Below are 22,953 nucleotides of genomic sequence, written 5' to 3' on the forward strand. Positions count from 1 at the left end.
CTGCATGCGCCATACGTTTTAGTTTTTTTTGCAGGATGCCTCTATATGAAAGTGTGGTGGCCAAAAGAACAATCTGTGCATCCAGAGCTTTCCTGATGCATTCCGTACATGTTACAAATAACAGTGTGTTTATAGCCTAATCTTCAATATTGCTAGGTGTCAGTGGACGCACAGCTCATCCAAGTATTATATGCATCCAATGCACTTCATTTCTGTGATCGACAAGCAATAGGGTTGTACAGCACTAGAAAAACATGGCTTCTTTTTTCCAAGCACAGCGCGACACCTGTCCACAGGTGGTATCTCTGCTCTGTCTTTGTAATCCAAAAAACAAAGTGAGCACATCCTAATGCGTAGGTGTGCAATGCCATGGCTGAAAATACAAAATCAAACACAATGCAACAGCACTCTGCCAACACAGAATATATGAACTAATGCTATACTCACTATTTGAATGAATGTAAGATACTTGGCAAATATATTTTGATGAAAATAATTTGTGCCCATCCACCTCGGCAAGGTGATCTTTTGGATGGGAATCTATGCTAAATGTGGTCTCTTTTGGCACCAACCGGCCTCCATACGGAACCCACTCTGTATAATACGTCTACTGGTAGAAGCAGACCTTCAAGGAATAAAGGGAAAGCAGGCTTAAGCTCTATATTACACTAATTTAAAATCAGCCTGTGGGAAAGATGGGTTAGTCAGGACTGCGAGACCAACCTGGAGACAGCCACACTGCAAAGACAAAAAACAATAAGCACATCCAGAGGTCACCTTGCCATGGTGGATGGGCACAAAAGATTCTGTAACACATTGGCTAAGAACCTCGCGTTTATTCATATAGTAAGTATAGCATTAGTTCATATATTCTGTGTTCGCACAGTGCTGTTGCATTGTGTTTTTGTTTGATAATCCTGTATACCCCCTTTAATATTAAAGAAGCACTCCTGGAGTTTTTTCTTTTCCTATTTAGTGCAGGATAGGCCATTATTGAAGAAAAAGATGGAGGCTCTTGTGTATGCCTGTTTTATTTGATGTACAATTTGTGGTCTCCCCTTAGATATGGTTTGACCTCTTTCACACGACAGAACCATTCATTTCAATGGTTCCGCCAAAAAAACTGAATGTACTCAGTATTTCTGTTTTTACGTTCCGTTAAAAGATAGAACATGTCCGCAAATCACGTTCCGTGGCTCCATTCAAGTCAATAGGTCAGCAAAAAAAAAAACAGAACACATACGGAATGTACACTGTATGTCTTTCGTATCCGATCCGTTTTTGCGGAACCATCTATTGAAAATTGTATGCCCAGCCCAATTTCTTCTATGTAATTACTGTATATACTATACGGAAACAAAAAAACGGATCCGTAAAAAACTGAAAAAGCCATACGGTCGTGTGCAGGAGGCCTTTTCCTAATAAATCCTACATTTCCCATTATGCCTGGCTTTGCAGAGACATAGTGGGTGTAATCTCACCACACCACTCTGCGACTGATCATTGACACAGCTGCGGTCCCCTCACACTGCAGGGTGTCCATGTTCTCCTATGTCAGTGGTGGCAAACCAATGGCACAGGTGCCAGAGGTGGCACTCGGCTCTGTGGGAACCTGTGCCCTGGAAAAAGGCTATGGTGTACCAATATGCCTTAGACTTTTCCTGCCACTAATCAGTGCAGGCCGCACTATGAACGGCACAGGCAGCGCACTGAATGCAGGCAGGCTATTATAGCTAAATGATAAAGTACATGGAAGATATACTATATTGGACTATAGTTTTCAGGTTAAATTGCCGTGTTGGCACTTTGCGATAAATAAGGGGGTTTTGGGTTGCAGTTTGGGAACTCAGTCTCTAAAAGGTTTGCCATCACTGTCCTATGTGATTCAGCTTGAGCCTGTCAGGAGACAGGGAGACCAGTGTGAAGCTACATCCCATAGAACTGTACTGGAGAGTCGGCACACACAGATAGTACAGGCTTGTTCATAAAACTGCAGTTAATCACTGTATACCAGGCATGTCCAAACTGTGGCCCTCCAGCTGTTGCAAAACTGCAACTCCCTGCATGCCTGGATAGCTTACAGCTATTAGGGCATCCTGGAAGTTGTAGTTTTGCAACAGCTGGCGAGACGCAGTTTGGACATGCCTGCTGTATACACACCTACTATCGGCGGCGGACTGGGAAATTAAAGTGGCCCTGGAAAAAGGGGGAGAGACAGAGATCCTGTTAACACATTAGAGCAAGATATCAGACTTAGGCTTATTGCACACACCCGTATGGCTGTTTCAGTATTCTGCGGTCCGCAAAAAACAGATCCGCGAAAAATACGTTTGACATCTGTGTGCATTCAGTTTTTTGCGGAACGGAACATCTGGCCCCTAATAGAACAGTACTATCCTTGTCCGTTATGCGGACAATAATAGGACATGTTCCATCTTGAAACGGTACAAGAGTACATTCCGTTGTTTTTTTTTTTTTTTGTGGACCCATTGAATTTAATGGTTCTGTATGCGGAACGTAAACTGAAAAAAACGTGTGCAAGAGGCCTTAGAATCACATGACCAGGTTCCCATAATGAAAGGGTTCAAAATGTATTAATGAAGCAGAGTTAGGATATAACAAATTATACTTCTAGAATACTGGAGGTGAGTTAGTAATATATGAAGGAAAAATAAAATAAAACCCTGAGTGCTTCTTTAAAATCCTATGTTTGTATTGTCTGTTATAGCTTCAGTATTACCTTTTTATATACATAATTTTATGTCCAGTATATCAGTGGAAGAAATGTGCACTTTAAAGAGGACCTTTCACTAGTTTAAAAACTACCGGTAACTATATCAGTGGGCAGAGCGGCGCCCAGGGGTCCCCCTGCACTTACTAGTATGTCTGGGCGCCGCTCCGGTGTCTGCAGCTCCCTCTGTTGTACTGGGCGGAGTTTTTGTATTAGGGTTGTCCCTTGCTGCAGCGCTGGCCAATCGCAGCGCCGCTCTGCCCACTGATATAGTTAGTTTTAAACTAGTGAAAGGTCCTCTTTAAAGGGTGTTTATACTTTATCAACTTTTTTTTTTTTTTATTGCTCTGAAATGATATATGGTATATAAAATATCTTACATAGGAGCTATGTACACAACTGTGTCTCCATGGTTACACTAGAACTGTGTAGTCTGCTTCTGCAGTCCTACTACTCTCTTCCATCTTGATAAAATACGGAGCTGGCTGTAGGATCAGACTACACCCGGGGTTTGATGTGTAGTCTGTCACCATGCAGAGACAGCTTGCACAGGGCTGTATTCACCAAACCATAGGAAATGTTTAACCAAATTTAATCGCAAGTTGCTTCTTTTTATATTAGAGCGATAAAAATGATTGCAAAAGTATACATGCCCTTTCATCCTATTATAATATATTATACTTGTATAAAAGTATTCGCTGGAACCTGTTTTCCAAAGGGGTTGTCCGGAATTTTGATATTGCTGGCGCATCCTCAGTATTTCAGATGCGACACCCAGCTGATCAGCTGTTACCTTGTAGATTCAGAACTCCATAGCTCCATCCATTGTGTAGTGGACGTAGCTGGTCACTGCAGCACTGCTCCCATTTACCTCAGCGGGGGTAGTGCTGCAGTTACCAGCTCTATTCACTACATGATGGCTGGAGCTCTGTATTTCCAGAACTACAAGGTAACAGCGCATCCGTGGGGTGTCGGACTGCCGCTGGTCTGATCCTGAAAATAGGCCATTAAAATCCTGGACAATCCCTTTAATGATAATGGTAGCTCTTGGAGTAGTGGCTGCTAAAATATATATATTAAAACATAAAAAACTACCATGAATTGTGCCTTATAAAACTGATAAGAGAGAAAAAGTATCAAAGACACTAAGAGGAACATTTTTCATTTTTTCCTGTTTTCTGGCGTAAAAAAATCCGCCCAAACCCAGTGACTGCAACATTTTAAACGCCACTGCAGCAATATTTTGTCTGAAGTGCTGTTCCTATGCCGCCTTCGTCACTTTTCCGAAAAGGCGGCAGGGAGGGGACACATTTATCTTCATTTACACCAGATTTCTGGCGATGATTAAGACAGAAATGTACGGTAGCCTGTTTAGGCGCACGGACTGCTGGAGGATGAGCATAACTTATGACAAGGCCTCATTATAAATTAGGTGCATCCTCCGGCAACACAAGGGGCATCATAGACCAGCATAAAAACGAGTAATTCAGTGTTAGGTTGGCATTTCCAGTATTGTAACCTCTTTACCTCTCACTGAATAGTGGCAAGTACTGCCTTCACACCTAGTGCCCATAGTGACACTGACCCAAACAAGAAAATGCAGTGGCTCAAAATAGGACTGTGTGAACGTGCCTTTCAGTGATGGTCAGTTCGCAGTGTTCGCCAGCGACCACATGCGGGCTGCCATCTTTAGTAAGGTAGACTCACCCGTCCGGCGATGCACAGGTAAGCCCTTACCTGTGCCTGTCTGAAATCAAAATGTAGTCACCGGGAGCAGGCAGTTTCCGAGAGCAGCCCGATGAAGGCCCCAGCGGCTGTTCTCGGAACTGCCTGCTCCCGGTGACTGTATTTGATTTCAGACCGGCTCCCGGCACAGCTAAGGGCTTACCTGTGCATCGCCGGACGGATGAGTCTACCTTACTAAAGATGGCAGCCCGCATGTGTTCGCTGGCGAACTGACCATCACCGGTGCCTTTATCCCGTGAAGTCATACCTCAATTCAATAACCTGTGCCTTGAATTTACTGTCACCCTCCAGTCCCTGGGGACTGTAAGAGAAGCCCCTTGGCTCTCAGCATTTTTCCTACATTATAACATTCAACAGGAGTTATAGAAATTTTTGCCACTGAAAAAAAAAATTCGGACCTCAGCATGGCCTGATGTGCAGGATTGGCATGTGACCACTGATGGCCCAGCGGTCACATGACACTCCTGAAATGTCACCGTTGAGACCACCCACTGGCCAGAAATAGTGATGTGCATGTAGACAGCACGGCACACTTCCAGTATGGTGGGGGCTGTAAGCTGAAGCACTGAAATCAAGGCACTCTGACCAGGGGAGGAGGTTTTTTTTAAATTTTATTTACAGCATATCCTGCAATATTTTTTTTTAGGTCTTAAAGGACCCCAATAATATATTCCTAGCACTTGCCAGGGAGGACACCAAGAACAAGACCTAGTTTTTAGTGTATTACAGACTGGTAGGCACCACAATACAATGTAAGCCTTATGGTCATATGTATGACACTTAAGAAAATAATGGAGACTGTGATGGCATATGGAGTCCGCACAGGTTTATGTAACCCGTTGGAGAGGTGAATGGATGAGTCAGAACTAATTCTAGGCTTTTATTATTGATGGGCTATCCTCCGGACAGACCATCAGTATCTGACCACTGGGGGGCCGACACCTCGCTGATTAGCCGCTCTGGCACAGGAAGGTGATGCCAAAACTTACACACTGTGTAGTGGATGGAGCTGGTTACTGTAATGCTGCTCCCATTGAAGTGGATGATCAGCGCAGGTGGGAATTCAGACCTCTATCGATCATATATTGATGCCCTATTCTATGCATAGGCCTTCAAAAATCAAAATCTTGGAATACCCATTTAAAGGGGTATTCCGGTTATATTAAACGTCATGTACACCTTTTTGGAGGCAATTTTTGTTTGATTGTATTTTTTACAAATTTTGGGCTAAAAATCATATTTTCATTTGGCCTTTATTAAAAATATTGAGCTGTTCTGTCACAAAGGGTTAACTGTTTTTCTAGCTGTGTGACTGGTACTTTCACTTTGTGCCTAATAAACCTCATCTCTAAACTACTGACAGGTCAAACACTCATTTAAGCCACATTCTTATCAGTAACATAAGAACTGAGCTATAATGAGGGTTTATAATGTGAGAAAGCAGAGATAAGGAGACAGTCTGCTGCCTAGATGACTGAAAAGAAAGAGAATCCAGAGGCAGCTTAGTAGAGCATCTCAGCTCTGTACACAAAAAAGGATTCCATATTTTTACTAAAGACCAATTGGAAAAAAAATTTTTTTAGCTCAAAATAAGTACAATGGCCTTTTTAAGTTATCCCCTATCAACAAGATGGGGGATAACCATTTAGATTAGTGGGGGTCCTAACGCTGGGACCGCCACCGATCATGAGGACTCTGTACCCTTTTGCAGCCCCCTGAAATGAATTGAGTACAGTGCTCGGCTATCTCCAGAATTCCCATAGAAATGAGTGGAGCGGCCACACGTGTGCCCGACTGGCTGCTTCGTTCATTGCAGGGGTGCGGGCCCCCTGTTCTTGTGATTGGTGAGGGTCACAGTGTAGGATCCCCCACAAATCTAATAGTTTTCCCCTATCCTGTGGCTAATTGAACTGGAATGCCTGTGGGCATGAGTGGTGCTGTTTGGGGGGGGGGGGGCCCAATCCTGAATAAACCCTTTGTCTTTGTGGATGTTGTAAGTTGTTCATTTTTGTATTCTGAAGGAAGAAAAATGCACAATGAGAGAAAAAAAATATTATATTCTATTATCAGGGACTATAGATATATAAAATATGAATCATGCATATTGTATTTTACAGAGAATTTTTATACCAGATCTATGTGCCTTATTATGAAGAAAAAAATCTAGTGTTAGCAGAAGGACTCTGGGAGAGATTATTACGGCCCGGGATGTTCTTCTTCACATTATAAGTATTTTCACAAGCGGCAGACAACCTGCTGACGGCTGCACTATTTTTCTTGCGTTCGCTAAATTCAGTTTGGCTGTTACATTCCAAAGAAAGAGGGAGAAAATATAAAACTGCCGGACCTATATAAGCTAATGAAATATTCATGTATATAAAAAGAAATGCATATATAAAGTATGTTTAATAAAATATGAAAGTTCTTCACTGGTTTGTGGATTTTTATTTATTTTTGTCTTTAAAGGGAACCAGTCATCAACGTTATGTTGCCCTTACTAATGGCAGAATAAAGTAGAGACAGGTGAGTTGATTTCAGTGGTCTGTCATTTATAAGTAAAGTGGTTGCTGAGAACTAACATCACAATCATTGCAGACTGGGCCTGAAAGAGTCCCGGCCACCTGAGAAGAGTCCTGGTTATACATGAATTCCTGCTCCCCCCCACCTGCTGATGGCTGACAGTCTTCTACCTAGTTTTCTCCCTTTCTCTCTAGAAGAGAACTGCCAATCATCAGCAGATGGGTGAGAGGGCAAGAGATTCTGAATAACCAGGACTCTTGTCAGGTAGATGTGACTCTTTTCCAGGCCTGGGCTGTAATGATTATGATGCTGGTTCTCGGCAACCACTTACTTTTAGCTCATGAGTGACACACCGCTGACATCAGCATTTCTCTCACCAATTTATGCTGCCCTCAGTGAGGTCAGCATAAAGTTGATGACAGGTTCCCTTTAAAAGGCATCTGTCAGCAGATCTGTACCTATGATACTGGCTGACCTGTTACATGTGCGCTTGGCAGCTGAAGGCATCTGTGTTGGTCCCATGTCCATATGTGCCCGCATTGCTGAAAAAAGTGTTAATATATGCAAATGAGTCTCTAGGAGCAACGGAGGCGTTGCCGTTATAGAGGCTCATTTGAATATATTAAAACCATTTTTTTCAGCAATGCGGGCACATATGGACATGGGACCAACACAGCTGCCAAGTGCACATGTAACAGGTCAGCCAGTTTCATGGGTACAAAACTGCTGACATGCCATTTAATTTTATATAGGTATCTGTTCAGTGGGGGTCTGACTGCTGGGACCTCCAGCAATCACAAGTATAAGGTTCTGTTCTCAGTTACTCTTCTGCAGTCAAACAGAGCAGCAGTGCACATGTGTGACCACCACTCCATTCACTCAAGAAACACTTTGAAACATGCTGGACGATACATTCTTTTGGTCTGGACAAGTGATGCATCAAAGGGGTTCTCTGCTTTGGACAGTTCCTACTAGTTAGAAGGATCCCTTGACAATAAGGTGATCACAAGTGCTGAGACCTCCAGCAATCAGGTTACATGGTGCTCATTCATATCAATGTGTTGCCGTGTAATACAGAACAAGTCCTCCAGAGCACGAGACTCTTCATAACTCCTCGTCTCCATTAGTTAAAAATCCTGGAAAGTTTACCCCTCTAATAATACACTACTGAGGCATATTAAAATTGTTTGTCTAAGCTAGAGACCCCTTTAAATATATTAGTTAATACTATACGATGTAGTACTAAATGGATGATCGAAATTGGTTGTTTCTGCAAACTAAAATAACTGAATAATTCCTGATTTTTCCGCTGAAATGGCCCATTTCTCCTGCACATATTTTGGATCTGTGTCATATGGATGCCTCATAGGGAGATCACACTGTAAATTCACCTATATTGGGGTTATGACTTCCTCTATTGGATGCCAAATCATGAAGGCACCAAGAGTAGCGTCAAATAGACCTGTAGCTCCCCATGCAGGGTCTGCCATACTGTGCTGCATGTCATTTGCACTTGTCTGGCTTACCTTGGAGCAACGCTTTCATCCCATAATGGATGGTCACACATCCCATTAATCTTTCTGGGGAGATTGATACCTCTGTACATACAAAGTCCGATGAGACTGCTTTTTTTTTTTTTTATTGGTCTGCTTACTTGCCAACAGGCCCAATTTTTGATGGTGCAAAGTTTATGCAAACTATGCCCCAAAGTAGGAGTTTTGGTGGTGGACGTTCTCAAGGTGGGGCTTAAAAGGATTTTCCAGGATGGTCTATCCTCAGACTAGACCAGTATGTGATCAGACACCCCTCATTGATTAGGTAGTGGACAGGGCTGGTTACTGCAGTGCTGCTCTTTTTAAAGTGAATGGGGGCAGCGCTCCGGTAACCAGCTTCATCCAATGGAAGACGCTACGGCAGGCCAGCAGATTAGTGGGGGTTCAGGGTGTCGGACCACCGATCAGATATTGATGGTCTATCCACAGGATAGGCTGTGGTGAAACTATGACTCCCAGCATGCTCCATTCATTTCTGTGGAGTCCTGAGAACAGCCAAGCAAGTGTGCATCTTGGGGGTTGTAGTTTTACCACAGCTGGAGTGCGGGAGGTTAGCCATCAAAATAAAAGTACTGGAAAGCCCCTTTAAATGTCCAGAGATTGGTGATTTCCACTTTGGTTGAGTATTAAGTCTGTCATAAAGGAACTCTGTACTGCTCCACTATATAAGTAAGACCCCCCCATACTTGTATGGGTGCCATATTCCAGTTCCATACCGTTTAATGAAGAACTTGAGACAAATGAAAAGAACCTTAGTAGATAATGATCCCCATCAGTTTATTGTAGCCAACCATAAACCGGTAGACACACTAAGGCTACTTTCACACTTGCGTTCAGAGCGGATCCGTCTGCATTATAATGTTAAAAAATGTCTAAGTGTGAAAGTAGCCTCAGGCGGATCCGTCCAGACTTTCAATGTAAAGTCAATGGGGGACGGATCCGTTTGAAGATTGAGCCATAGTGTGTCATCTTCAAACGGATCCGTCCCCATTGACTTTCATTGTAAGTCTGGACGGATCCGCACGGCCAGGCAGACACCCGAACGCTGCAAGCAGCGTTCAGGTGTCCGCCTGCTGAGCGGAGCGGAGGCTGAACGCTGCCAGACTGATTCATTCTGAGCGGATCCGCATCCACTCAGAATGCATTAGGGCAGTACGGATAGTGTGAAAGTAGCCTAATAAGCGTATAGAGGAATTGTAGGAACAAACCATAAAAATAAACTGTTCCAAGATTGCAATAATCAGATATGACTGAAAACTTAAAGGAGATCTCCAGGACTACAAAAAGATGGCTGCTTTCTTCCAAAAACCGCACCACACGTGTTCTCAGGTTGTATGTGACATTACAGCTTAGCCAAATTCACTTCGACACCGGACATACCCCATGGACAAGTGTGTTGCTGTTTTTGGGAAAAAGCAGCCATCTTTTTGTAGGCCTTGAGAACCTCTTTAAAAGGGGTATTCCAGTTATAGCAAGTTATCCCCTATCTATTAAATTGGTGGGGGTCCGACTGCTGGGACCTTATACACCATAGGTCTCCCCAAAAACAAACTGAGCGGCAAGCATGCCCACTGTCACTCCATCTCTAGGGTTGTTCTGGAGATAGCCGAGCACTGTACTCCCATATCTCCCAGCGTGACCAGAGCCACTGTGGGAATCATACCTTACTTGATACCACAGTTGCTCCCCCCGGGGTCTTCCGGTTTGACGTGTCATGCTGCAGCCAATGACTGGCTGCAGTGGTAACGTGTCACTTGAGCGTCACATGACACGTCACTGCTGCGGCCACGTGATCAAATTGGATGTTGACACGGAGAGACCTGTGGCGTCGGAGGGGAAGCAATGGAGTCAGAATCTTGCAGCGGCGATCAGGTAAGTATGATTGCCACCGTGGGTCCGGACATGCTGGGAAGTCTGCAGAAAAGGTCCCCAGGGGTGTACAACCCCTTTAAGATATATCAAAACTGGTGTAAAGGATAAGATAGGAGAGCAACCAATCCATCTCACCCACCCATCTGGGGCGATCTAGTAAAGTGCACTACCTGCTACTGCGGATAAACCGCATAATATTAAAAACATTCAAAATAAAAACCGTCTCCAGAGACTGCACCAGGCTAAGGTGGTGTCACACAAGTGCAATATGGGCACAAATCTAGTCTGTCTAATAACCTGAACAAAAATTGTTTTAGTTGGTAAATCTGGGCATGAGAGCCCTGCCCCAGGAATGCCCACTTATGGGTGAGGCTTACGCAAGCCCCACCCATTTTCAGCCCAATACAGCCTGAATTTGCTGGGGACTGTCTCTGGAAATTGGGGACAGTTCCTGTAAATTCGGGATTGTTGGCAACCATGATAATGCGCCCAAGTAACCGCAGCCTAACCGTGCAATAGAAAAGACCTACAATAAACTTCTCCGCCAGACACTTCGGCACGTTCCTCCTCAAACGTCTTCTACTTCTTCCAGCGTATAGTCCAGAATTTTATCATGTCCCTCGAACTTGAAGTAGGCCTGGAATTTCTTCTTCTGCAACAACAGGGGCAACCACAAGTAGTCATCCGGCCACATGCCATCATAAGGGATCTCGTCTAGCGCAAACCACTCGGGACGCATTTCTGAAAACGCAAGACGTAATAAAAGAGGTTTATGAAGTTACCAGCGCCACTCTTGCCCGTAGGCTGTGTCTGGTACTGCAGTTCGGCCTGATCAACAGAAACCCAATAGGAATGTTGTCAGGAGCAGTCAGAGAAGGAGCGACCCTACAAGGCTGACCTTCTGTATTATGTGTGCATGAAAGAGTCCCGAAAATCTCACCTTCGCTTTCAGTCGGTTCCCCTTTAAACACATCTGCACGGAAGACGTGGACATCCAACAGCTCCGTGCTACCGACAAACTCAAATTTTATGTTTCCGATTTTCTGGAGGGTTTCGGTTGTCAGGCCACTCTCTTCCCAGAGTTCCCTGCAAGAAGAAACAGATTGAGATAAACAACTATAATGGCCGCATTTCCAATGGACGGCTATCGGTCTGCTCCGATGTAATACAATCCCCCCCATATATATGGTATGACCGCGTCTGTAATAGGCCACACTTTACAAAGGGCTGTCCTATCTGGAATACTCATCTCCATATAACTAATTAGGCCACGCGGTCATCATAGATGAGGGTCGGTCCCTTCTAGTCCCCAGAGCTGCAGCTCCACCGCCTCGTCCGGCCATAGACTACAAGGTCCCCGATTCATTTTATTACAGGTCGGTAAGTTGACCCTGTTCCAGATCTTACGGTCACCTTTTTGCAGCTTCCTCGATGCTTTCTCCCGGCTGTACTTTACCACCAAACCCATTCCACAGGCCGACACCAAAGCCACGTTTCTTCATGCCCAGCAAAATTCTCTGCGGCTGGACCACCAACACCAGGGTGAGCAGCTTAGATGTGAACATGGCTTCTCCTGCGACACGGACGGAAAAGAGAGATTTTATACATGAGACGACGCTGTGCACCTCATCATCTCAGGCGATTTACAAGGGCGCTAATAGAATAATTATATATATTTATAGACTCACCGCCCCGAACCATCTCCATGCCAGTGCTGCCGCTTTATACTCCCTAAATGTCTGTATACAGCATACAGCATGTGACCGATGCAGCCAATTGCTGGCCTCATTGATCTCATGCCATAGACCGATGAATGGCTGCAGCGGTCACATGTGGTATACAGGCACGTCATGGCTGCAGAGTGAGTGTGTGTGTATATAATATCCGTATTTTTTGCTTTATAAGACGCACTTTCCCCCCCCCCATAAATGGGGGGAAAATGGCCGTGTCTTATAAAGCGGATACTTCGCTGGCTGCTATGCTGCACAGGGCGGCCAGCGAAGTATCAGTGTGGAGGGAGGAGGCGGGGACACTCATGGCGGGGCCCGGTGCAGTGACTCTACTCTAATACACCGGGCCCCGCAACTGTTAAATACATTCAATCCGATCTATATCTAAATGTATACGCACTGTTCGGTACTTACTGTAGTACCGTAAGTATAGCATTAAGACGGCGCAGACCGCCAGCTCCCTCTGTCATGCGCCGCCTGCCTGTTCATTCATAAAGTGAGATAAGCAGGCAGGCGGCGCATGACAGAGGGAGCTGGGGCAGGCGGCGCATGACAGAGGGAGCTGGGGCAGGCGGCGCATGACAGAGGGAGCTGGGGCAGGCGGCGCATGACAGAGGGAGCTGGGGCAGGCGGCGCATGACAGAGGGAGCTGGGGCAGGCGGCGCATGACAGAGGGAGCTGGGGCAGGCGGCGCATGACAGAGGGAGCTGGGGCAGGCGGCGCATGACAGAGGGAGCTGGGGCAGGCGGCGCATGACAGAGGGAGCTGGGGCAGGCGGCGCATGACAGAGGGAGCTGGGGCAGGCGGCGCATGACAGAGGGAGCTGGGGCAGGCGGCGCATGACAGAGGGAGCTGGGGCAGGCGGCGCATGACAGAGGAAGCTGCCGGTCTGCGCCGTCTTAATGCTATACTTACGGTACTACAGTAAGTACCGAACAGTGCGTATACATTTAGATATAGATCGGATTGAATGTATTTAACAGTTGCGGGGCCTGGTGTATTAGAGTAGAGTCACTGCACCGAGCCCCGCCATGAGTGTCTCCGCCTCCTCCCTCCACACTGATGGGGATCTGTAGATGACATGTGCGTCATCCACAGGTCCCCCATAACAGTGCGTCATCCACAGGTCCCCCATAACAGTGCGTCATCCACAGGTCCCCCATAACAGTGCGTCATCCACAGGTCCCCCATAACAGTGCGTCATCCACAGGTCCCCCATAACAGTGCGTCATCCACAGGTCCCCCATAACAGTGCGTCATCCACAGGTCCCCCATAACAGTGCGTCATCCACAGGTCCCCCATAACAGTGCGTCATCCACAGGTCCCCCATAACAGTGCGTCATCCACAGGTCCCCATAACAGTGCGTCATCCACAGGTCCCCCATAACAGTGCGTCATCCACAGGTCCCCCATAACAGTGCGTCATCCACAGATCCCCCATAACAGTGCGTCCTCCACAGATCCCCCATAACAGTGCGTCCTCCACAGATCCCCCATAACAGTGCGTCCTCCACAGATCCCCCATAACAGTGCGTCATCCACAGATCCCCCATAACAGTGCGTCATCCACAGATCCCCCATAACAGTGCGTCATCCACAGATCCCCCATAACAGTGCGTCATCCACAGGTCCCCCATAACAGTGCGTCATCCACAGGTCCCCCATAACAGTGCGTCATCCACAGATCACCATTAGTTCAAAACCTACCAAAAGCTCACCTTTTGGTTCAAAATATTTTTTTCTTATTTTCCTCCTCAAAAACCTAGGTGCGTCTTATAAAGCGAAAAATACGGTAGATCTATCAGACATGTGACTACACTGCCTATAAAGTTTGTTCTAACCTGCTGGTGTATACACACACAACAACCAGTCAGACTTCCCCCACCCCCCCACATCCCACATGCAGGTCTCTGCCCCCCGACGTGGACAGTTACCTCTTGCAGGCTCTTCTACACAGACCAGCTCAGTCCCTGCCGGTGACGCGTTATACTGCCCTACCTCGTGAGATTTCCCTACCCTCTGACTTCCTGTCGCATGAGCGATGACGTCGGGGGGCGTGTCTCACTTTTCTCCATCTGCGCATGCCCAAAAGGACACTCTAGTGAAAATCTCAAGGCTGAACTTAGCAGCACGCCGGGAACCTGCGCATGCGTCTGGGAGCCGAGACGCGCCTGCGCAATGTGATGGTAGGGAAAAATTACGTCCCAGTGCGCAAGCGCCGAGGGTAAGCATGAATATCCATGCCAAAAGCACTTTTAACCCTTTGCAGGAGCTATTCTCATATTGGTTCTTGACTGATTGTCCTCCTATATATAGGTTCTATTATATAGGGGGTCTGTCTGCACAGTATATGGGGGGGGTCTGTCTGCACAGTATATTTGGGGGGCTGTCTGCACAGTATATTTGGGGGGCTGTCTGCACAGTATATTTGGGGGGCTGTCTGCACAGTATATAGGGGGCTGTCTGCACATTAAATGGGGGGGCTGTCTGCGCAGTATATGGGGGGCTGTGTGCGCAGTATATGGGGGGGCTGTGTGCGCAGTATATGGGGGGGCTGTGTGCGCAGTATATGGGGGGCTGTCTGCGCAGTGTATGGGGGGGCTGTCTGCGCAGTGTATTGGGGGGCTGTCTGCGCAGTGTATTGGGGGGCTGTCTGCGCAGTGTATTGGGGGGCTGTCGCACAGTATATGGGGGGGATGTCGCACAGTATATGGGGGGGCTGTCTGCGCAGTATATGGGGGGGCTGTCTGCGCATTAAATGGGGGGCTGTCTGCGCAGTATATGGGGGGGCTGTGTGCGCAGTATATGGGGGGCTGTCTGTGCAGTATATGGGGGGGTGTCTGCTCATTATATAGGGAGGTCTGTGCAGTATATGGGGGGGGGGCTGTCTGTGCAGTATATGGGGGGGCTGTCTGTGCGGTACGGTATATTGGGGGATGTATGTGCAGCATATTTGGGGGGGGCAGTGTATTATATTTGTGGCCTGTGTGTTAGATGTGTACAACCCTATTTTAACAAAAAAATAATAAAAATTCCCTATATCTCCTATGCCATGGCATGTTTTTTGCTACGAAACTGCAGTCATCTCGTCACTTGGAGAAGGATGAGAAGCGGCCCCCATCCAGAAGGACACACCTGCCACCAAATCCGTCTCTCACTGGATTCTGTAATCCCCGTCTGCTGTGTATATGTGCACCGTCCGTCTGCTGCACTGCGTCTGTTCTGCCATTTGCTCTAACTATTTTAATAAAAAAAAATTGTGTCACAACTCTGACCAGCATGTTCTCCTATGGAACACAAAGTACCTGAAGTGGTAAGAAGAAGCCCATGTGTGAGGCCCGCGCCCTGGCGGGAGCATTGAAGGGGCATCTGACAGGTGACGAGCTGCTCCTGTGTACTGTGATCACCGCGAGTTCAGAGGTCGGCACCCATAGGCTGTCCACATGCTGTGAATTACATCTCCCATCATGCTGGTAAAGTATTATGGGAGGTGTAGTCCAAAACATCTGGAATACCAAATGCGTATGAATGAAAAGCATGGTGTGTGACTGGTCAGTAACAAGGGTTGAAGCCTTGACGTGGCGTTACTGCTCACATGTGTATCCATGTGCCAATTCAACCAATGTGAGTGACTGTAATTAATACTGATTAGGTAACTATAAATACTGTGACAATGGAGAATTAAACGACTGTATCTCCTACACACCGCTTACACTGTGACCGTATCTCCTACACACCGCTTACACCGTGACCGTGTCTCCTACACACCGCTTACACCGTGACCGTATCTCCTACACACCGCTTACACCGTGACCGTATCTCCTACACACGCTTACACCGTGACCGTATCTCCTACACACAGCTTACACTGTGACCGTATCTCCTACACACCGCTTACACCGTGACCGTATCTCCTACACACTGCTTACACTGTGACCGTATCTCCTACACACCGCTTACACCGTGACTGTATCTCCTACACACCGCTTACACTGTGACCGTATCTCCTACACACCGCTTACACTGTCACCGTATCTCCTACACACTGCTTACACCGTGACCGTATCTCCTACAAACTGCTTACACCGTGACCGTATCTCCTACACACTGCTTACACTGTGACCGTATCTCCTACACACTGCTTACACCGTGACCGTATCTCCTACACACTGCTTACACGTGACCGTATCTCCTACACACCGCTTACACCGTGACCTGTATCTCCTACACACCGCTTACACCTGTGACCGTATCTCCTACACACCGCTTACACCTGTGACCGTATCTCCTACACACTGCTTACACCGTGACCGTATCTCCTACACACTGCTTACACCGTGACCGTATCTCCTACACACTGCTTACACTGTGACCGTATCTCCTACACACTGCTTACACCTGTGACCGTATCTCCTACACACTGCTTACACCGTGACCGTATCTCCTACACACTGCTTACACCGTGACCGTATCTCCTACACACTGCTTACACTGTGACCGTATCTCCTACACACTGCTTACACCTGTGACCGTATCTCCTACACACTGCTTACACCGTGACCGTATCTCCTACACACTGCTTACACTGTGACCGTATCTCCTACACACTGCTTACACCGTGACCGTATCTCCTACACACTGCTTACACCGTGACTGTATCTCCTACACACTGCTTACACTGTGACCGTATCTCCTACAACTGCTTACACCGTGACCGTATCTCCTACACACTGCTTACACCGTGACCGTATCTCCTACACACTGCTTACACCTGTGACCGTATCTCCTACACACTGCTTACACCGTGACCGTATCTCCTACACACCGCTTACACCGTGACCGTATCTCCTACACACCGCTTACACTGTGACCGTATCTCCTACACACCGCTTACACTGTGACCGTATCTCCTACACACTGCTTACACTGTGACCGTATCTCCTACACACTGCTTACACTGTGACCGTATCTCCTACACACTGCTTACACCGTGACCGTATCTCCTACACACTGCTTACACTGTGACCGTATCACCTACACACTGCTTACACGGCCATAGAGGGACATATGTTCTGACCTTTCTGAGACCTGGGGGGATTTAAATGCGGTGTCTCAGAAGATATGTTGTAAGAACAGCAATTTTTTTTTTAAACATTCATATTGTTCTTAACCTTACATCATGTTATGTTTTTTTTTCCCAACATTTAAACAGGTTACACAACGCGTTGCTGATCTATCCAGGACGGCTTCAGGATGGACTATAAGAAGGAGGTTCAGTCCCGATTGGGTCCGGCGCAACCTCAGGGAGTACATATATAGCGGCCTTGGTTTACGACGACGCACAATGGCACAAAGAAGGTAAATTATATATATTTTTTAAAGAAATGTAAATGAAATGTAAAAAGAAATGTAATTTAAAGGGAACCTGTCACCGGGATTTGGGGTATAGCGCTGAGGACATGGGTTGCTAGATGGCCTCTAGCACATCCGCAATACCCAGTCCCCATAGCTCTGTGTGCTTTTATTGCTTAAAAAAATCAATTTGATACATATGCAAATTAACCTGAGATGAGTCCTGTATGTGAGAGGAGTCAGGGACAGGACTCATCTCAGGTTAATTTGCATATGTATCAAATCTGTTTTCTTACACAATAAGAGCACACAGAGCTATGGGGACTGGGTATTGAGGATGTGCTAGCGGCCATCTAACAACCCATGCCCTCAGCTCTATACACAAAATCCCAGTGACAGGTTCCCTTTAAGGGACTGTCTGTAACAGCAGAGCGTTTGGCTACCCTGTTTTGGACAGCCAACTTATGGTGTAATGTAGACGTAGCATCGGACATGGATGGTGTTTTTAAAGGTAAATTTTTATTTAATTTTTTTCATACAGAACTAAGAGCAGCACTCTGGAGACTGAACAACCTCCTGATGCGGAAAATGAATGGATCGCCAACGCCAGACCTCCTGTCCCTCATGCATCTGCTCGGGAGAATCCGGGTCCCCTACCGGATCCCTCTGCTCAACAGAGGCTCTTAGGTTGACATCCAAATTTAAGAGCCCTGCTGAGCATGCAGAGATCCGGTGTGCCAAAGCAAAATGTGGACCGTGTAGAGGTTGTTTCCAACACTGTAGAAGGTTTGGACGAACATCAGAAGGAGTTTAGTGCTGCCTTGATTCGCCGCTGGGAGGGAGCAGAGTCGGCGATCCAATGCAGCCCTAACTACCATTATGGGGTAAGCATAATCAATTTGGTGGACTCAATGACGCCCGAGCAGTTGCATGAGTTTAATATCATGCTTAGAGAATGTGTCACAGAAATTGGCCACGGCCCCCACAACCTCATCCCACACCAGTGACCATTACCGACAACCTTCCCATTCCCAGCCCCCGGGCATGTGTTCCCTTCTGTCTCTTTTCTACTTCTCCGTCCCACTATTTTCCCCACCACCTCTACACATGCTCGGGTACCCTCCTCCTCAGACCCTTATACAACCCACAATTTCAACCTGCATCCTTTCCTGTGGACTGTATTTTTAGCTCAGAGAATAAAGAGGACAGGGGGGCTACCATTGCCAACCTCAAACCACCTACACGACAGTCCTACTCCACTAAAAAAAATTATTTTTTGTATAGTATGTATATATATATATTTTTTTTTTATGGATATATTGTAATTTATACAAAAATAAAAAAATGTATAGTTAACTTCGATGTATTTGTGTTTTCATTGGCCGGTACAGGGTAACAGTACCCTTTGGCACTACCGCTGTGGTGACATTAAAACCACCATAGGGTCACTACTGTACGTTTATTGAAAAGCCCTTGGTATTTTTTTTTGCCCTAAACTACATTATTGCCAAAGGTGAACCATGAACAATACCATCAGTAATGAGCTATGTTTTGGCTCTTTATTGATCGTAGACCCTATGATTGGCACATGAACAGCAAAGGCTTGTTCGTTGTTCAATCTTGCCCCTTTTCATTTGAGCCCTTGTGGGAGTCACGGTCCATCAGCATCATCAGGAATTCATTAATAAATTGTAATTTAACAGTTTGATTAATGATTTCCCTATGACGCTATGACATAACTAGTGTGATTACCACAATGGACACACAAGGGACTAACTGCTGTTAAAGGGGTATCCCAATCAATGGTGGCATATCACTTGAATATGCAACCATTGTCTGATAGGTGTGGGTACCACCGATGGGACACGCACCTATATTGAGAACGGAGCAGGTAGCGCTGTGGCTGGAGGACACCAGATTTAATGGGGTCCGTCGACCACTGTTTGCTAATCCACAACTCTAACATAGAGAAGAATGGAGGGCGGCAGAGCATGCGCATTGCGCCATACTCCAATTTCGGGGACCAGTTCTCAATATAGGTGCGGGGAACAGCAGCTATAAGACAATGGGGGCATATCCAAGCGATATGCCCCTATTGTCTGAGATGAGAAAACTCATTTTAAGGCCTCTTTCACACGACTGTATTCCCTACAAGAGGGCCATATGTCCCACACTGGCATTGATCATGCCAACAGGAGTACACACAATCCTAGATTACAATGATGCTGCGCAAGTCGAGCTTCAGGTGGGGCTATTGTTTAGCACGAATAGAGAATAGATCATATGAATGCGGGACAATAGCCCATTGTGAGGCACAACATGAACAACATCAAGATGCCATGTGCTCCTGTACGCACGATCAATATCGCCCGTTAACTATCACTATACATGTTTTAGTGCATATAGTCGTGTACAAGAGTCCAAAAGGTGAGATACGGTCACGGTGTAAGCAGTGTGTAGGTGATACGGTCACGGTGTAAGCAGTGTGTAGGAGATACAGTCACAGTGTAAGCGGTGTGTAGGAGATACGGTCACGGTGTAAGCAGTGTGTAGGAGATACGGTCACGGTGTAAGCAGTGTGTAGGAGATACGGTCACGGTGTAAGCAGTGTGTAGGAGATACGGTCACGGTGTAAGCAGTGTGTAGGTGATACGGTCACGGTGTAAGCAGTGTGTAGGAGATACGGTCACGGTGTAAGCGGTGTGTAGGAGATACGGTCACGGTGTAAGCGGTGTGTAGGAGATACGGTCACGGTGTAAGCAGTGTGTAGGAGATACGGTCACGGTGTAAGCAGTGTGTAGGAAATACGGTCACGGTGTAAGCGGTGTGTAGGAGATACGGTCGCGGTGTAAGCGGTGTGTAGGAGATACGGTCACGGTGTAAGCAGTGTGTAGGAGATACGGTCACGGTGTAAGCGGTGTGTAGGAGATACGGTCACGGTGTAAGCGGTGTGTAGGAGATACGGTCACGGTGTAAGCAGTGTGTAGGAGATACGGTCACAGTGTAAGCGGTGTGTAGGAGATACGGTCACAGTGTAAGCGGTGTGTAGGAGATACGGTCACAGTGTAAGCGGTGTGTAGGAGATACAGTCACGGTGTAAGCGGTGTGTAGGAGATACGGTCACAGTGTAAGCAGTGTGTAGGAGATACGGTCACGGTGTAAGCAGTTTGTAGGAGATACAGTCACGGTGTAAGCAGTGTGTAGGAGATACGGTCACGGTGTAAGCAGTGTGTAGGAGATACGGTCACAGTGTAAGCTGTGTGTAGGAGATACGGTCACGGTGTAAGCAGTGTGTAGGAGATACGGTCACAGTGTAAGCAGTTTGTAGGAGATACAGTCACGGTGTAAGCGGTGTGTAGGAGATACGGTCACGGTGTAAGCAGTGTGTAGGAGATACGGTCACAGTGTAAGCGGTGTGTAGGAGATACGGTCACGGTGTAAGCAGTGTGTAGGAGATACGGTCACAGTGTAAGCGGTGTGTAGGAGATACGGTCACAGTGTAAGCGGTGTGTAGGAGATACGGTCACGGTGTAAGCAGTGTGTAGGAGATACAGTCGTTTAATTCTCCATTGTCACAGTATTTATAGTTACCTAATCAGTATTAATTACAGTCACTCACATTGGTTGAATTGGCACATGGATACACATGTGAGCAGTAACGCCACGTCAAGGCTTCAACCCTTGTTACTGACCAGTCACACACCATGCTTTTCATTCATACGCATTTGGTATTCCAGATGTTTTGGACTACACCTCCCATAATACTTTACCAGCATGATGGGAGATGTAATTCACAGCATGTGGACAGCCTATGGGTGCCGACCTCTGAACTCGCGGTGATCACAGTACACAGGAGCAGCTCGTCACCTGTCAGATGCCCCTTCAATGCTCCCGCCAGGGCGCGGGCCTCACACATGGGCTTCTTCTTACCACTTCAGGTACTTTGTGTTCCATAGGAGAACATGCTGGTCAGAGTTGTGACACAATTTTTTTTTATTAAAATAGTTAGAGCAAATGGCAGAACAGACGCAGTGCAGCAGACGGACGGTGCACATATACACAGCAGACGGGGATTACAGAATCCAGTGAGAGACGGATTTGGTGGCAGGTGTGTCCTTCTGGATGGGGGCCGCTTCTCATCCTTCTCCAAGTGACGAGATGACTGCAGTTTCGTAGCAAAAAACATGCCATGGCATAGGAGATATAGGGAATTTTTATTATTTTTTTGTTAAAATAGGGTTGTACACATCTAACACACAGGCCACAAATATAATACACTGCCCCCCCCAAATATGCTGCACATACATCCCCCAATATACCGTACCGCACAGACAGCCCCCCCATATACTGCACAGACAGCCCCCCCCCCATATACTGCACAGACCTCCCTATATAATGAGCAGACACCCCCCCATATACTGCACAGACAGCCCCCCATATACTGCGCACACAGCCCCCCCATATACTGCGCAGACAGCCCCCCATTTAATGCGCAGACAGCCCCCCCATATACTGCGCAGACAGCCCCCCCATATACTGTGCGACATCCCCCCCATATACTGTGCGACAGCCCCCCAATACACTGCGCAGACAGCCCCCCAATACACTGCGCAGACAGCCCCCCAATACACTGCGCAGACAGCCCCCCCATACACTGCGCAGACAGCCCCCCATATACTGCGCACACAGCCCCCCCATATACTGCGCACACAGCCCCCCCATATACTGCGCACACAGCCCCCCATATACTGCGCAGACAGCCCCCCCATTTAATGTGCAGACAGCCCCCTATATACTGTGCAGACAGCCCCCCAAATATACTGTGCAGACAGCCCCCCAAATATACTGTGCAGACAGCCCCCCAAATATACTGTGCAGACAGACCCCCCCATATACTGTGCAGACAGACCCCCTATATAATAGAACCTATATATAGGAGGACAATCAGTCAAGAACCAATATGAGAATAGCTCCTGCAAAGGGTTAAAAGTGCTTTTGGCATGGATATTCATGCTTACCCTCGGCGCTTGCGCACTGGGACGTAATTTTTCCCTACCATCACATTGCGCAGGCGCGTCTCGGCTCCCAGACGCATGCGCAGGTTCCCGGCGTGCTGCTAAGTTCAGCCTTGAGATTTTCACTAGAGTGTCCTTTTGGGCATGCGCAGATGGAGAAAAGTGAGACACGCCCCCCGACGTCATCGCTCATGCGACAGGAAGTCAGAGGGTAGGGAAATCTCACGAGGTAGGGCAGTATAACGCGTCACCGGTCACACGTGCAATTTACCCGCGGCAGCTCCGAAAATGGATCACGTGACGCGACAGTCCCTTCTCCGGCCGCCATATTAGCTATGGGTAGCTGCTTTTTTTGTTCCCTTCACTACATTAAAACTACAATTTGTCGTTTCCTTCCCCCATTAAAATGCTATAAACTATGACTAAAGGAAAA

The 22,953-nt window shown here is 47.0% G+C and overlaps 1 protein-coding gene across 1 annotated transcript; it reads right to left on the bottom strand.

The window, feature by feature from the left end:
• Positions 1 to 9,617: 9,617 nt before the first annotated feature.
• NUDT1 (nudix hydrolase 1) lies at positions 9,618 to 22,838 on the bottom strand. The gene is made up of 5 exons (XM_044303384.1): positions 22,776 to 22,838; positions 14,088 to 14,131; positions 11,836 to 11,995; positions 11,363 to 11,508; positions 9,618 to 11,163 (listed from the first exon to the last, which is right to left on the bottom strand). The coding sequence occupies exons 3-5, from the start codon at positions 11,985 to 11,987 to the stop codon at positions 10,991 to 10,993; spliced, it is 471 nt and encodes a 156-aa protein (XP_044159319.1). The 5' UTR covers positions 11,988 to 11,995; positions 14,088 to 14,131; positions 22,776 to 22,838; the 3' UTR covers positions 9,618 to 10,990.
• Positions 22,839 to 22,953: the final 115 nt, after the last annotated feature.

This window comes from Bufo gargarizans, chromosome 8 (assembly GCF_014858855.1).
Source record: "Bufo gargarizans isolate SCDJY-AF-19 chromosome 8, ASM1485885v1, whole genome shotgun sequence".
Lineage (NCBI taxonomy): Eukaryota > Metazoa > Chordata > Amphibia > Anura > Bufonidae > Bufo > Bufo gargarizans.